This window comes from Hippoglossus hippoglossus, chromosome 3 (assembly GCF_009819705.1).
Source record: "Hippoglossus hippoglossus isolate fHipHip1 chromosome 3, fHipHip1.pri, whole genome shotgun sequence".
Lineage (NCBI taxonomy): Eukaryota > Metazoa > Chordata > Actinopteri > Pleuronectiformes > Pleuronectidae > Hippoglossus > Hippoglossus hippoglossus.
In genome coordinates this window covers 5,759,004-5,775,354 of record NC_047153.1, presented here as the reverse complement: position 1 = coordinate 5,775,354, position 16,351 = coordinate 5,759,004, and the positions used below count along the sequence as shown (strand labels likewise).

At 43.0% G+C, this 16,351-nt stretch overlaps 1 protein-coding gene across 13 annotated transcripts in view; it reads left to right on the top strand.

The window, feature by feature from the left end:
* Nucleotides 1-16,351, top strand: part of neo1a (neogenin 1a) — a 163,913-nt gene that overhangs the window by 90,016 nt on the left and 57,546 nt on the right. For all 13 annotated transcript variants that reach the window (XM_034575788.1, XM_034575769.1, XM_034575743.1 and 10 more), the window contains exon 5: nt 9,675-9,811. In XM_034575788.1, the coding sequence (XP_034431679.1) occupies nt 9,675-9,811 (137 nt within the window). The remainder of the gene's footprint in view (nt 1-9,674; nt 9,812-16,351) is intronic.

The window sequence follows — 16,351 nt, the reverse complement described above, 5'->3', positions numbered from 1 at the left end:
CGGACACTCCGCTGAGTTGTTAAAAACTCCAGAGAATGTCCGAGTGAGCCGGGAACACAGCAGGAAAACGTCGGGAACGAAGATAAGACGACGAGATTTAAGAGCGTTTGACGATCAAGGCTGACGCTGGTGTCGATGTGAGATGAACGAAAACATGTGATCTTGTCCTATAGTGATGACCGGTTATACCTTGTAGTCTTTTGTATACAGTCCATGTGATTGGGAAGGTGTTGCAGGTATGACTTCACTTTTCCACCTGACGCCACAATCGATTTTAAACCCAGTTATATGAATGAGTGTAGACGACGTGGAGCCATTCATCTTCTCTCTGCTGGGACGAAGGACTCTGTGGGTGTGATTAATCCGGTACCAGGCTCCTGACGCCTCCTGAAGATGATGTTCAAATAGTTACAAGCTCGCCGACATGAAATAAGACAGAAAGGCCTCTTTTGCTCTGCCGCACGCCCACTGGTGGGTTGGCATCACAAACACTTGCTGTGGAAAGAGAAGACATCAAGAGTCTGAAGTATTTCTGTCAGGACACAGCGAGGCGTCCCAGGTGACGTTGTCATTATCAATATGGACATAAAAACAAAAAAACCTGAAATGAAATGTCAGAAATGTGAAAATAAACATATCACAAAAAGTTGTTTCACTTTGCTGAGGTGGGAACAGTTGGTGCATCAATAAAGACAAAAAAAGGTGCAAAGGAAACAGATTTAAAATGAATCGCATCATGTGAAGTCGACTGAAGAGATGAAAGAAGCTGAGGCTGCACGTGAAAAGTCACAGATCTGTGCCGAGCGATGAGGAAGCTGTTTACGTGACTTGAATTCAAACATAAATTAATTATAAGTTCCTCGTTTAAATTCGATTTTTTTCAAAATTGTTTGCTTTTGCGGCTCCATTACAAGGGTAATCATTTATAGTCTGATCCCACCAATAGATCTATATGTTGATATTTTCAAACCACATTAATTAAATGATAAAAATGTATATATAGATTATTATTTTTTGTCTCATTAAGAAGTGTGTGAAATATCCCAGCTTAGGTTTCCTCACCCAGAAAGCTGGATAAAGCTGTCTCCATTACACGAGGGCTTATTCCACTATAGCGCGCTTCTTACGTATTCACCAGTGTCGTGATCCCAGCCTCAGATTCATTTAGGCTCCGAGCGAGTTTATTGCCAAGGACACCGAGCTCGCCATTCATTCTGATTAAACCCAGCAACGCGATAACGGAATATTAACACTCGAAGCCGCCCCAGTCAACACGCTGACTTCTTGGCAGATGCCCCCGCGAGTCCTCGACAGCTCCCCCAGGTGAGCGGCACCGAGATGACGGGCTTTGCTTTGGGTCTCTCCTGCACGCCGGCCCTGAGACGCTCATCAAAAGGACAGTCATCTTTTGTTCTTGGGAGTATCACTCTATCACCTAATAGAATTCCCCAGCAGTCAATAAAATGGATGAATTATGCATGTCGGGCCAGCAACAGGGAATTGACAGAGCATGTAAATCAACCCCCCCCCCCCCCCCCCCCTAAAGGCTTCAAGCTATCTGTCTCCTCTCCTCCATGGCTCCTCGCCTTCATTTAAATATGATTGTGTGTATTGCATTTAGTTGTGTGTGAAGGGAGAAGCTCGGTGTTGGAAATTTGTTTGCAATTGGACTATTATCGGACAGCGGTGTAACCCCCCCCCCCCCCCACCCCCACCCCCCCTGCACACACGTCGCATACAAACACGCACGTCTTCATCTTATTCCCTTTTTCATGGTTGAGGAGAGAGAATAACTGCTCGCATTTACACGCATGTATAAATGCAGGGGCACGCTTCTGTCCGTGGGGAAGTCGACATTTAACAAGCAGCCGTGGGAGCCCAAGGTAACGTGAAGGAAAATTAAAAGGCTTTTTCACTGTTGTCAGAAAATGTCACAGTGACGAGGGTTTTAATCAAACTGTTGGTTCTAGCTTTCAGAAACTGGTTTTCCATCCAACACCATAGACTGTATGTAGAGATGTTGGTGGCTCGGGCTCGGGTCCTCCTGCAGCGGTCGCAGACTCAGTTCCGACCCTGCTCTTTGCTGCGTGTCTTCCCCATTTCACGCTTGCACTGTCCCGTCAATAAAGGTGAAATGTCCCAAAAAAACCATCTAAGAATAAGATGGAGGACACATCTGTACTTTGTGCTGTTGCACAAAAATAAAGCCAAAATGTCACTAGTGCGAGATTGTGGCGTTGAGCGGCCGGAGGTGGTGACAAATCACGTCTCAGCTGTTAATTATGACGTTTCATGCCATTTTTATAGCATGGAAAATATTTAACATACCTCATTGTGATAATAACTACCTAAAAAGACCAAGAAACCATCCTTGGATACAATTTAAACGTGTACTTTGGCATTTTAGTTTTGTCCCTGTCACATCCACTAACATGGAGGAGCCTGAGTTGATGACCCATACTGCAGCCGGGCACCAGGAGGCGATCTAGATGGTTTGGCTTCACTTTTGGGAGCATTCAAGTCGTCCATCTTTATCTGCAGTCGAGGGCCGGACCTCATGCTGCACCAACAGGTGTGAAGAGAAACTACAAACAATAAAACCATCAGAGTTTCAGCTAATATTCCCTTCATAAACACTTTTCAATCACCCATTAATGTCCTATTTAAAAAGAAGATACATTTAAGAGGGCGAAGGACAATTTTCATTAAATGTTGTTTTACTGTTAGTTTTATGTTCCTTATAGTTCCAGCCCTGGTCCGTGTGGTGATCGCTGGTGTTACTGCTGCCAACATTAAATGTGTTATTTATGGTGGTGACTCAGGTCTGGAGCCGTGTTTGAAATTAAACATCTATCAAACACTGTCAACAGCAGGTAATTCCAGTCACAAGCTGTAACAAAACACGGGGTTAGATCTTATGAAATTCCCTCCGACCTTGTGTCAGACATCACAACGACTCTTTGTGAAATTGCCAATTCACGACAGAGGGAACGCTTGAAACCGTAGATGAAAAGTAATAATGTGGAGCTCAAACCAGCAGCACTTTTATAATGGCTTTTATAATATTTTGATAGCTCTGGCAGAGCTGCATGCATCGCAGAATAAACCATTCCACTCCTCTTGAGAACACATCATGGCCCAGCAAATACCACCGTCATTTAAATTTTCATTAAAGCCAACAGATGCAATCATCTGTAATTGTCTTCATTTTGACTGCGAGTGTCGTGAAGTGGCCCTCGCGACCTTCACCTGCGTTATTCTTTACGTTGTTTTTAATCACGTGATTTACACCCACGCCAGCGACTGATGTCAGGGAGTTTGTGTTTTTAAAGACATTCTGCTTAACTCTGGTCTTCACGTTGCTTTGGCAATAAAAGTATTTGTATAGTGCAACTTCTCAATGCAACCAGTCAGAGATACTGGACAACACAGATACAATATTAACAGCTGGTTATTATTACTCCCTCTTCAGCGTTTACTATTAATAATGTTAGTGGCAAATGTTCTTCATCTTTCTACAGCAAATAATCGAGTTCTTAGTTTTTCAGATATCATTGTAAAACATTGATTCATCGTTTGTTGTCATCTATGTTAGAATGTGTGTATGGAAGTTAACTCCCTGCCACCTTTTATATATAGAATCGTTAAATAAATTAAAAACTCCAGCAGAAAAGTATAGAGAACAATCATCTGGACTTTTGTTCTAGTTCTTCCAAAAACAAGATGAACACCTCATGTCCCTCTGTGTTGTCCTGGTTAAGGTCCTCACGTTCACGTTGCTTGAGCGAGTTTACCTGAACATAAATTCATTCATAAAATTCCTCAGCAGAGAGTGAAAGCTCTGGACTTGACTTGACACAAACATGTGGCTCTAAAACGTGCTTAATTAATTCAATGATAATAATAACAACAATGGCAATAACAATAATAATAACATGTATACATTTTCTCTTGTGCCACAATGTTAAAAGTTCTTGAAAATATAAAACAAAACAACAGCAATTAAAACAAAAACAATAAAATCAATTCATAAAACAGAGGAGAATAAAATGAAATAAAACGCTAAATTAAAACCCAATATGTCAAACAGTCACAAAAGCAATCTGATGCAATCCGGGACAACAGCTCTGCCTCCTGCTCTCGCTTTATGAAGCTTAGAATATAAAATAAGATTTAGCAGGAGGTGTTAATTCAACATGGTGTCAGTTAATTCCTGCAGTTGTTGGGGATGCACTGGACTCCAACATGTTGAAATATCATATTTACATTATATATATTGCAGTGACCGGTCCAGGGTGTTCCCCAGCTCTCACTCAATGTCAGCTGGGATAGTGGATGATGTAATCCTTAATAATCCATAATAATGTATATAATGTACATGTGATATAATATTGGTGCCAAAACAAGAACAAAACACCTCTTGATATAAGCTGGTAATTAAAATAAAAGGTGAGAACCATGTGAATCCTTAGAGAAAGTTCCTCTGCTCCACGTGTTCCCTCAGTTGGAGAGGTTAGCGTAGTTTGTCCCTAGATTCTGCTGAGGAAGTCAGATTTCTTCTACATCGGTGAAGTGATAGAAACCAGCAGCGGCGGCGGTGGCATTAGGTAATTCAGTGGTTTTACTGGTGTGTGTTGCTGAAGGAACAGGACGAGCGACACAGTTTTTCTGGCAGTGGAACATGGGAAGTTTCCTTTTATGGACGGTCCCTTCTTTCTCCAGCACATCACACGCCAACACACACAATCTCACCAGCTCTCTTCAAAGCATGTTTTCTGTCTCGGCATCTATTTTTATTCTACTTATTCTACTTTAATTCCCAAGTAAGGAGTCAGGACGGGAGGAATTCATTGGCTACCGGCCATTGGCTTTGTTGTTGCATGGTGTGTTTGTTCTCAAACACTTAAGCAATCTACTGAAGCATACATTTTATTTTACATCCAAAACACAAGACTGTTCCGCATCATTAGTTGAAGGAGAATTGATGATATGGGGCTTTTTTTTCTTTTGCTTCACTGAGGCTCTTCACCAGACATAATGTGGTTAGGGTTTAAATTATATGGCTTAATAAGCCGGTGCTTTGGTGTAGTTTTGTAGACATGACATTGCACGGGGCAACAATGGGATCAGGTGCCCCCAAGTGCCCCGGAGGGCCCACCGCACCAATTTTTAAAGTAAACCACGCGTTGTGTGCTGCTGGTTTCTTTGTAATATCCGCTAATCGAAAAGATCGGTTTACTCTCAGGGAAACGAGCAAATAAAGTCAGGTATGCCAGAGTTGTTTCTGTCTCCAGGGCCTTGCAGCTTTTCATTACGAGCCAGAGGGAAACAGAAACGTTTTCATGGCTGAGTCACTTAAGAAGCCTCAGCCTGTTCTGCTGGCACCAGGTTGTTTCTCACATTAATTTCTATTTGTTTATTTTTCTTATTCATTTCCTGAGCCGATCTCCTTTGTCCCCTTCCACCCCCCCGTACTCCATGACTCATATCTGAACAGGTAAAGACGAAAATGTTTTTCGGAGGCGGGACAAATCGTTCCAGGCTGCAGTCTGCGGCTGTAAAATGAAATCCCACTCCTCTCTGCACACGTTCAACATGATTCAAATCCCTGGAACTGTTATGATTATTTTTCTGGTCGAAAAGGGAGAGATTTACGTTCACTCCGAACCACAACACCTGGACCGGCACAATAGTTAACATCCTTGGTGCATGGCGGCGCTGGGAGAGATGGGTTGAGATGGAGGACGGGTCGGTGGGTGTATTTATATAGAGAGTGACGAGTGGGGGGAAGCGAGGTCAAAGGAAGAAAAGATTCAAGATTGCTGCTCCTGTCCATTAATAATAAATCTCCCTTTTTCTGTTATGACAGTTGTGATTCCACCTGCCTCCCTTTTGTGCCCGACCACTGTCACAGCACCTCCCGATCGCTCTGTGACAGCGGATCGCACCGCCGCCGCCGAAACACAAACATACCCACACTTCCTCCCTGATCCGCAGCTTCCCCCTCGCCCAGGTGTACTGACCTTGCCACCGATGTGTGTCACGCAAGGCTGAGTCACCGCTCACAGATAGTTAATGTGTGTGTGTGTCCCCCCCGCCGTCCCTCCCTCACTCTCCCCTCGGCGAGCCCTTCTGTTGGAGTCTCAGGGGCTGCCGCTGCCTTCACGTCTGAGTGACAGAACAGGGGACAAATTGTGTTCGAGGCTCCTGCGTGTTGACAGGACATCTTCAAATCCTTTTTTCTGGACAAGTTAGTCACCAGAGAGGAGCAGAGGGGAGGAGGATGTCTGTTTATCTTTTTCTTTCTTTAGATATTTGGTGTTTTAAGTCAAAATGTAGATATTTGTATAAGGTAAACTGAATTTGACGGATTCAGATGTGAATCTTTCACACGTTTTAGCCCAAAATAGCAACATTATATGTCACATGCTGCAACAGATCATACGTAAAGGAATTAGTACAAAGCATAGACTGTAAATAAAGATGGATGTCATGGCTCCACTTACTCCTCACTATCCAGAAATGAAGCCAAAGTATCTTGGATATACAAAAACTGTCATCTCACGTGGGTGAAGTGATTTGGAGCCAGAGTCAGCGCAGTAGTGATCATGTTGTGGATCTGTGGTATCGAGGTCTTGTCGATACATCCGCTCGACCAATCACGAGGTTTCACCCCGTTTTTATAGGGTCAAATAATTAACATCAGTGTGAGAGGAACAGCCTAAAATGACAGAAACCGTCTTAGAAAACTATTTAACATGTAGTTTGACGTTTTAGTTCGGTCTGTGTCCCATCTGCTAAAATGCAGAAGGCAGGGTTTATGACCCACACTGCAGCCAGCCACCAGGGGGCGATCACAATGCTTTGGTTCCACTTCAGGGGAGCTGTCACATCTTTGAATATCGTTGCTGAAAACTGTGCAAGGCCAATTAGCATCATAGCACCTCGTCTGCCTGACACGTTAATGCTGTAATCTTCCCGTCTTGTAATAACCGAACATTGTGTGTGAATATGGAAAATGCAGTTTTAATTAGCAGCTAATGCACGAGACGTCACATCTTTACAGCAGACACCTCGTCTTCTGTTAAAGTGCAGAGAGCTCCCTCACAACAACAACAGCAAAATCTATTCTCTGCACTTCAGCCGCTGCAGTCGTCAGAGCTGAGATTGACTTGCTGTGGACAGAAGGAGAAAACACCGGGTGGTTTTGATGTGTGCTGTGCGACCCTCTTTCAAATGAAAGCGGGAAGCTGTCGATGCTCTTTCGGGAACGAGGCCAGAGGATCTGAATAGTTGTCGTGGTGAGACTCACCGCAGGGAGTCCTGGAGCCTCAAAACCCTGGGGCGTCTTTCACAGGACGTCGTCTCCCATGTGGAGCCGCCCCCATGTGCACGGGACGTAATCGATGATCAGCAAAACAAGAAGAGATCACTCACACAAAGGTCCACTCCGACACAGACAGACAGACAGACAGACAGACAGGGCTACCTAGGTTTAGGTGTTGCTCAGCTTTTTTCCGATACCGGTGCTAAATCAATACTTATAAAATGGTTCTGGTACCTAAACGCTTTAGACTCTGAAATCTGCGTTTTGATAGTTTCCAGCCGTGTAAGAGCTGGTTCCAACCCTAGTGATGCCAAAACCCAGAGCTACAGGCAGGGAGACGGTGTGGAAGCTCCAGCTCGTCAGCAGTTTGTTTAAAAGCTGAATCAACCTGCCGGGTTGTGCTCCTCGGTGCACTCTTTACCTCGGCATGTGTCCTGGGCTCCTCTGTGCAGAAACCATCATGCACTGATCTCGATCTCCTCGGCTGCATCTTGCTTGCTGTGAATCTCTTTGGATTTTCATCTCCTCCAGCTGACCCGCTGCTCCCCTGCTCCTCTCCCTGCATCTCTGCATCCCTCTCTCTTTGTTAATGCACAGCTCTCTCTTTAAGCTATTGATTTATGGTTTTGTGTCTCCTCCTCACCCTCCTCCTCCCACTGCTATTCTCTGCTGGCTGTTGAATCAAACCCCCCCCCCCATGGGCCTATTGAGAAAATCAAAGTTGGGCCTGTTTAAGATGGAGGAGGGTCGCTGGTTTGAGAGAGAGGCCACACAAATACATACTGTATGTTGTGGTTTGTATTAGGTGTAAATAGTTTAGCGTTATAAATATTTATGATTGCAGAGTCTGAAAGACTCTGTTACACTTGTTATTCAGTTTTCAGTCAGCGAGGCCTATCTCCTGCCACTCTGTGTTGCTGTATGTAAATGCGTATGCTAATACACAAAGAGATTTGTGTTCGAAAACATTACCTGCGGAACATTTAATTGGAATTTGGAGCCACAGCAGCTGAGTGAACGGTGCTCGGAGCAGCAGAAAGTAAAAACACTGGTGGTTTGGTTGTTTTCTCAAACATAGTGATAGTGAAAACCTTCTCACTTCTGTACAGGATATACAGACAGGGAAGTCGTGAACTTCATCACTTGTCCTTGACGTGACATCGCTGTGTTGTTATTCTGTTCGTGTACGTCGCTGCAGTTAATTAAGAGCTGATGAAAGACAATGAAAACATTCATTAAGACAGTGTAACATCTGCAGTAATAACATTGTACACACTACATACCCCCGTAGCTGTAGCTCCAATACGATGCATCTTGAATAAAACATATTGACATCTGTCCTAATTTAACAAATAAAATGTATTATTAATTACAGATAATCTGTATTTTAGGCTAAGAAATATGTCTTAAATATGTTGAAACTTTTGAACTAAGCAAGGAAAAGCAGGTTTATTTATATTTTCATATCAGAGGTAGATTCAAGGTACAGTACAGGGTCATTAAACACAACACAGACAAAACATTAAAATAAAAAGTCAGAAAGCACAGTTTAAAACAAATTTCCAAGCTAAATAAACATTAAAAAGAGTAAAAGAAACAATAATTCTCTATGAAAGTAATGTTTCGGTGGCTTTCCTAGTTGTAGTTCTTTCTTAATGATTCAGATTCTATCTTGCTGTAATAAATAATAATAATAAAACAACATTCTTGTCTTTAAAATGTCCTAAAAAGTCTTAAATCTAACTTATTAAAACCTGCAGAAACTTTGTTTATACACGTAACAAATCTAGTGATTGGTTTTTGTCCTTTGAAAACAAGATGCTTTTCTTTTATTCCCGTCTGACTCCAGTTATATAACCAGATGTCCAAAGCCAGACTTTCTATATAAATCCTGGTTGCTGAGATGAATCGCACCTCGCAGTCTTTTCAGGGCAGTTGACTTTGCTTTTAGTATATTTTATTCATCGGGAGTGTTGGCAAGTTGTGACGGAGCAAAAGACGCAAGTCAGAGGCGTGGAGTCAACCTCGGGTCAGTAGGGGAACGTGGAGCTCTGGAGGCCGCGACCCTGACGGAGCAGCAGGAGGAATGTGCTTCATAGAAATGTACTGAAATGACTTTTTACATAATTTACAAGTCTGGATAAAATAAGACATCGAGACTTAAACTCCGTCCAGATGCTGCTGCAGCATCATCAGCCCCACGGCTCCTGGATGTCATCTGCATACTGTTACAAGTAGAAAATAAAGATCCTTCGTGCCGTTTTATTATTTAAAGCAACCAGAAGAAGAAGATTTGACTAATTTTCTTTCCTTCCCCTCCCTCCTCTGTGTGTGTTTCTCAATCCAGCGAGGGTCGCCTGGAGCTCTTGGCGGGAGGCAGTCTCCAGATCTTCAATCTCACGGAGGAGGATGCCGGCGTCTACACCTGCATGGCGGACAATTCTAACGCCACCATCGAAGCCCAGGCCCAACTCACAATGCAAGGTACCCTCACCGACCCACTTCATTTGCTTTCTAGGAACACGGGTACAAACTAAGGTAGCGAAGTGTGGTTAAAATACAGAGGCGCACAATCACAACAGAGCTGGGAACAGGATGCATTCGTGCAGAGGAGGAGAGCTGAGTCTCTCCAGGTCTGACTGAACTCTCAGACCATGCCTCTATTACTGCAACAGTCTAATTTCACCTGATTTATGTTTGGAAATTAGCTCATTAAATGCCCCCGGAAGACCCACATCCGGGACCTGAAACCAAGCACCTGGCAATTTAGCTGGAAATTAAACGGACCAGGTTTGTTTCTTGCATGCAAACGAAGCAGAGAAAGCGACTGTGGCTGTGGTGAGAGGCAGCCTCGTGGAGCAGAGCTGCACACCACGATGGAGCGGCGTTTCTTTTACTGAGTTCACCACTTAAGTTGGCAGCGTGTGGAGTGTTTGTGCTTGTTTGTATTTCACATAACAGCAGCACCGCACAGGAATAACAGAAAAAAACATGAGCTGGTTGGAAGAAAATATATCGACAGGTTGAAGAATTAGACGATGCTGAAGCTGAAGCTGTCAAGGTTTTGTTTTTTACCAGAGAACATCCTGAGAGGGTGCACGTACAGTACAGTGTGTTTTCCAAGTGCAAATCAATTTAATCAGACTAATCACACTTTTATTAAATGTGAAGTGAATCACGGACACAATATGTTTTTCTCTGTGTTACACTGCAGCAACAACTTCTTTGTTTGAATATCTATTATCTAAATGTTATAATTCAAGACAACAAATGTTCATGGGATCATTCTCCATTTATTCTTTGGAGAATTATGTTAAGATGCAACGCTGCTGATGCTGTTGTATCAAAATTCAGCTGAAGGCATATTAGAATTTCTAGTATTAATTTTCGCCTGAAACTGCTAAAGCTGCTAAATCCTGAATGAATGCCGACTGATCTTCGCTTTCAAATCCCACTTATCAGGTAATAGGAACCTAATTTGTGCAAGACGTGTCTGCAATAAATCCAGAAAGAAGCTTAGCATGTGTGTCACGATGCAAAATCCAAAATAAAAAGGTGAAGCGTAACAAAAAAGATCTCGAATGCAACTGGGATGTCAAACAAACAATTGCAAAACTGGAAGTTTGAACAAAGGGAATTAATTTACAGGACGTTAAGTGTGATCACACCTACGTGAACTTTAACTACACAAACATGTTTAAAACAGTTCTTTGAATTTTCCCACTGTCATTAAACACTTCATTTGGCACCATATGCTTCCTGATGTGACAACAGGAGTTGAGTCAAGTCGGCGGCGGATCAACCAAACAAACACCTTTAATTATGCGTGGTGATTATTTTATATTATTACGGGAAGGGAAACACTTCAGAAACTATCTCTTCAGTTGAGACGAGCTGGCTTCCTGCAAAACTGTGAAAAAGCTCATTTAATTGTAGAAATTCAGTCGAGTGGGTCACTGTCCATCTTTACATGTGGTTGTAACACAGAGGAAATTTAATAACTGGAAATTCTTATATCAAAAGCTTAATGTTAGTGATACTGATAAAAATCTAAAACCGATTTTCATATTGTAAACATATCTTTGAGTAACTACTTCAGACGTCTACAAATTAAGTAAAAACTGCCCTGAATTACATCATTGCATTGGATCTATGAATATAATAAAGTAGTTAAACATTGAGTCACTTCATTCAATTTAATTAAAGCCACACTAAATTCTAATTCTCTTGATTTAAGTAAGATCAGTGCATTGGATTTATAACACAATCACACTCACAGTAATTGTGTTGTAATCACCCTTGTTTGAGCGTGTCTGTGAGAACAACACACATGAACACCGACGCCCTGTGTGTGTTTGTGTGTTTTTCCCAGCTGAGCCCACATAACAGGATTTGCTGGGAAATAAGTTTAGAAAAGGGAAAAAACACCCGGAGGCCGATTCCCGGGTTCGTTGCATTTCACACACACACACACACACACACACACACACACACACACACACACACACACACGGCCACATCGTGCTATGACTCCATACCTGTCTCCCCAAATCCCTTCATCTCCTCATCACCCCTCCACCACCCTTTCATTATTCCCCCGTCGCTCACTGTGATTAAAGGAGACAGTAATGGAAAAATCGGATCAGGTCACAGGAGGACATCTGACTTCACTCGCTTTCGGTCCTCGTGGTCGGAATTCCCCCCCCCCTCCTCCTCGGGATTGATCAGATGTCCTGAAATTTTGTTGAAAGACATCAGTCACTGTAACGCGACGAAAATACTTTAATTAGCTCCTATTCCGGACACTCGCTGCTCTAATTGCATTTGATTCATCCAGATTTATGAAGAAAGCCAGATTGTGGCATTGATTCGCTCCCTTGACAACTGAAGGAACACTTAAAAGGTCAATTGATTCCCCCGAAGAAGTAGTTATGCTTGTGAAAGACATTCATAGAAATCAATGCAGTGTGAATCTATGCTCACAACGAAACATCTTTCGTTCCCGTGACAGGCTCCTTCTAAAAGACCTCAGGGCCTCTTTTGCTGCAGTAACAAGAAGAAGTAGTAAATTTACAGCCGGTGGCTTTTTCATAAACTGCGGACAGTTTGCGCTGAGGAGAGGATGCAGAGAGGCGGCCTGGGAATTTGAAATATCGCCCGAAGATAAGTTGAGGGTTTGTGATGCAGCTGGTGCTTATTTGTGGAGGGAGAGAGGCACGAGGGCTGCGGCAGGTGTGAGTGCACACGCGAGAACACACACACACACGCACGTAATGGGGCCACTTTAGGTCAGTCACACTTTTACACTGTACACCTGCAGTCACTGGGAAATATGTGTGATTCCTCATCCCTAATATCAAACTCTGAATCTGCCTCGGTGCTTCTTCAGTCAGTGGGACTCAGTGGATGGAGACTGTGGGTATGAGTCGACCTTCAGCTTCCTCCTCCTCTTCCTCTTAGTCGACGTACTGTACGTCTTTTACTGTTTGTTCAACCAGTCAATCAAATTTTATTTCAATAGCCGATATTCACAAATCACAATTTGCCTCATAGGGATTAACAAGATACGACATCTTTGTTCTTAACTCTCAACAAGAGTTAACTAAAGCCTCTTTGGATTTAGTGATTACTCATTTAACAATCAGGGATCTTGGAGTTGCAGAGCTTTCAATAATAGTAACAAACAAACAAGAAACCTGTTTCTCATGTTTGATGAATCACTACATGGTTATTATCTGGTAGGCAAACTTACTCAAATGTGCATTTTGGCACTTTATGTTTTTTATATATGTTTTTATTTCGTTACGATAACTTTCAGGCCTTGCGTCTTTGTTGAAAGGACAGCGTGAGGGTGAGAAAGGGGCAGAGAGAGCAGGGAAGACTTGCAGCAAAGCGTCGGGTCGGAACTGAACCTGCAGATTTAGCATTAAACAGGTTTTTACAGAATGTTTTTTTTATGGGGGGAAAACCTGTGTAGCTTCTTCCTCTGTGTCATGGAGCTTTACTGTGTCCGCCAGCTATTGAAAACACATCAGTGAGGCACATGGAAGAGTCCGACTAACACACACTTTCCTGTTGCAGCTAATTATCACCGGGGAACCAAATATGCAGGAAAACTGCATTCACGATTCCCTGGTAGTGAACTCCATTGAGAAAAAACCTCCCATCACTTATTATAGAAGAGACTTTACACTGACTACTTATGGCAGGAGCTCCACAGAGAGAGTCAGATTTCACCAGTTCAGAGCTCGGTAACAAACCTCAGACCCGCTGGGCTCCGTCTCAAAACAGGTGGACGTTCTGTGTTTGGCTGTGAATTTTATCTCAGGGAAAAAACAACTGAACAAACAAGAAACACCTCTTTTACAATGAGAGACCGTGTCCAAACAGCTGCACAACAGACAGCGCCAGCGGCCGTCAATAAATAAGCAAAATGTATCCAGGAGCAGTTTGTTTATTATACATCGAAGCAAAGGGCCGGTGACGTTAAGAGGTTTAGAGACATTTTATTATCAAAGACACAACCACAGTTTGACTTCTTCTTCCACAGTTGATCTACTTTTGAATAAAGTCAGACTCCAAACATCAGAGTTAATAGTAATCGCTCACACATCCTCTCACAGGCATAGAACAGGGGTCCGGCTCGGGCACACAAGTCCTGTGCGGACACACTTGCATGTGTTTGTATGACAACTGTGTGTTTGTGCGCTCTGCTGTGACATCTCACCCTCGATCAGAGCTGGCAAGAGGATAAATGGGGCCAGAGGAGGCAGCAGCTTTTGATTATGGCCTTGCGTGACTGGGGGCGACACCCAGACCTGGACTCTCTGCGCACGCGTGTGTTTGCAAAAAACCAAAATAGTTTCTCCGCAAACATGTATGTTTCCACTTTTTACGGGGCTCCCAGTGAGTGGCCCTCATCTATCATGTCATCAACGTAATTGTTCTTTCCGTGCGCTGCGCTCGCCGTGCCCCTCGTAAAAAAAGTCCCATGTCTCTTCTGTGGGCTGAGGATTTATAACCGCAGACAGCAGACGTGTTTTACCTTGTTATAGAAAATGAGCAAAAATAGAAACGTTAAAAAGGAACCTATAGTTATGCTCAATTTCAGCTTGCACCTCCACCTTCGTCTTCACTCTCTCATTGCGAAGAGAAGCGGTTTTGAAAAAAAAAAAAAGCCACTGATCATATATCACATCTACGCACTTTGGGCAGCTCGCATTGTTCCACCAGGCGATTAAAAAGGTGACGGCAACTAAAAATAAACGTGTGCCGCGTCAATTAAAACACAGAAAACGTTGTAAAGGGATTTTTCTTCCTCCAGCGAGCGATTGGAACAGTTTGCTTTAAATGATGCATGTAAGAATCACAGGTTTTATAAACGTTCTGATGGATATTTCAGTCTGTTTTCACGTTGCCTTCCTGTCCTCCCTCAGCGTGACTGAAATAACAAGAAACTTTCCATGAAGCTTTTAAAAGAGCAGCGATCAGATAAGCAGAACAACCCACAGACACACACCCTTCCCTTATTTCCTTCACATGGGGTTTATCTTCAGCAGTGGAACAAGAGGTGTGTGGAGGTTGGGTCTGTGTGATTCCTGTGTGCAGCTCCTCCCGTGCCCGTGTTTATCTGTCGGCAATCTGCCGTCTGTTATATATTTCTGATGGTGACGCATCTGCACGGCAACACAAACTGTGTGTGTCTGTTTTTCTTATATTGTTGTTTTGTGTCAGTCCTATGTGGCTACATCTGCTGTGGGGAACTAAGTGCAGCTTTGCTCACGTCATCGTGGGTCTCATCTGAAAGGCATCAATCAGCCTGTCCTCCTTAGAGTAATCACACACACACACACACACACACACACACACACACACACACACACACACACACACACACACACACACACACACACACACACACGCGCGCACGCGCGCGCGCAAATGCACACGCGCAAGAACAGAAATGTAACTGAGCATAGTTTAATTATGGCTCACATCATTACGCCCACTACACCTTTACATTATTGTGCCATAGTTGAACTTACGATGCTACCATGCACCATTTTGTGTGCTTTCTAATTTTGTCAAGCTACATCTCCTTTTTATTTTTCCACCTTGTGTACATCCAGGGCATCCAGACATTGATATACAACTCCAACAGGATGTTATAATAATAATAGTAATAACATTTAGATGTATACATGTCTACGTGATGCTACTAAGGTCTTAAAAGTCCACGTCTTTAAAAATGCTGTTTATGTCACAGTGTCTTATTCAGACTATTGACTTAATTAGGATGATGTCAGAATATTGGTGTCCTTGACTAGACCTATGATATTTAATTTGTTAAAACCCAGAGAAATCCCTCACATTTGATTTGTAATCATATCCACTTTACCCCTGGATTTAACTTCCTGGGCAAATGACGTTTGACGAAGGAAAAACACGCAGCGAGCCAGTTTGTCAGTTTGCTGTTTTTTCCTTCCACTGTTTGTATTGGATCCTGATTATTCATTGCCGTTTGCTTCATTACGGTAATAAAACTTAAATAAGTTACCTAATTTGTGAACATGATATCTGTCGGGGAGAGTTTAATCTTCGAGGGTGGTGAAGACAACAACTCCCATGATCCCACGCTGCTACCGATGTCATCAAACTGATTAAGAGACCCCTAGAGGCCAAAGTTACATATCAGGGTTGAATCGGCCCCAAATTCCTGTCGTCTGACTCCAGCTTTAAATAAAGTTTACAGGAAACACCACATCCAGTGATTGATGCACCAGACAGTCATGGATTCTCTCATGATTTTTTAAAACTGCGATACATAGAAATACAAAACAAGCTGTGTTTTATTGGTTATTTAGTTGTTTTTTGCTGTTGCTCCTCCAGAAAAGGAGGTTAAGTAGAAACAAAAAGCACAAAAAAAATCGTCCTTGCTCTGAAATGAAGGCACAAGCACAGAGGTAGCGCCTTCAGCTCGTCTGTGTGCCGCAGCCAAAACCATCCAGGCTTTTGTTTCAGGGT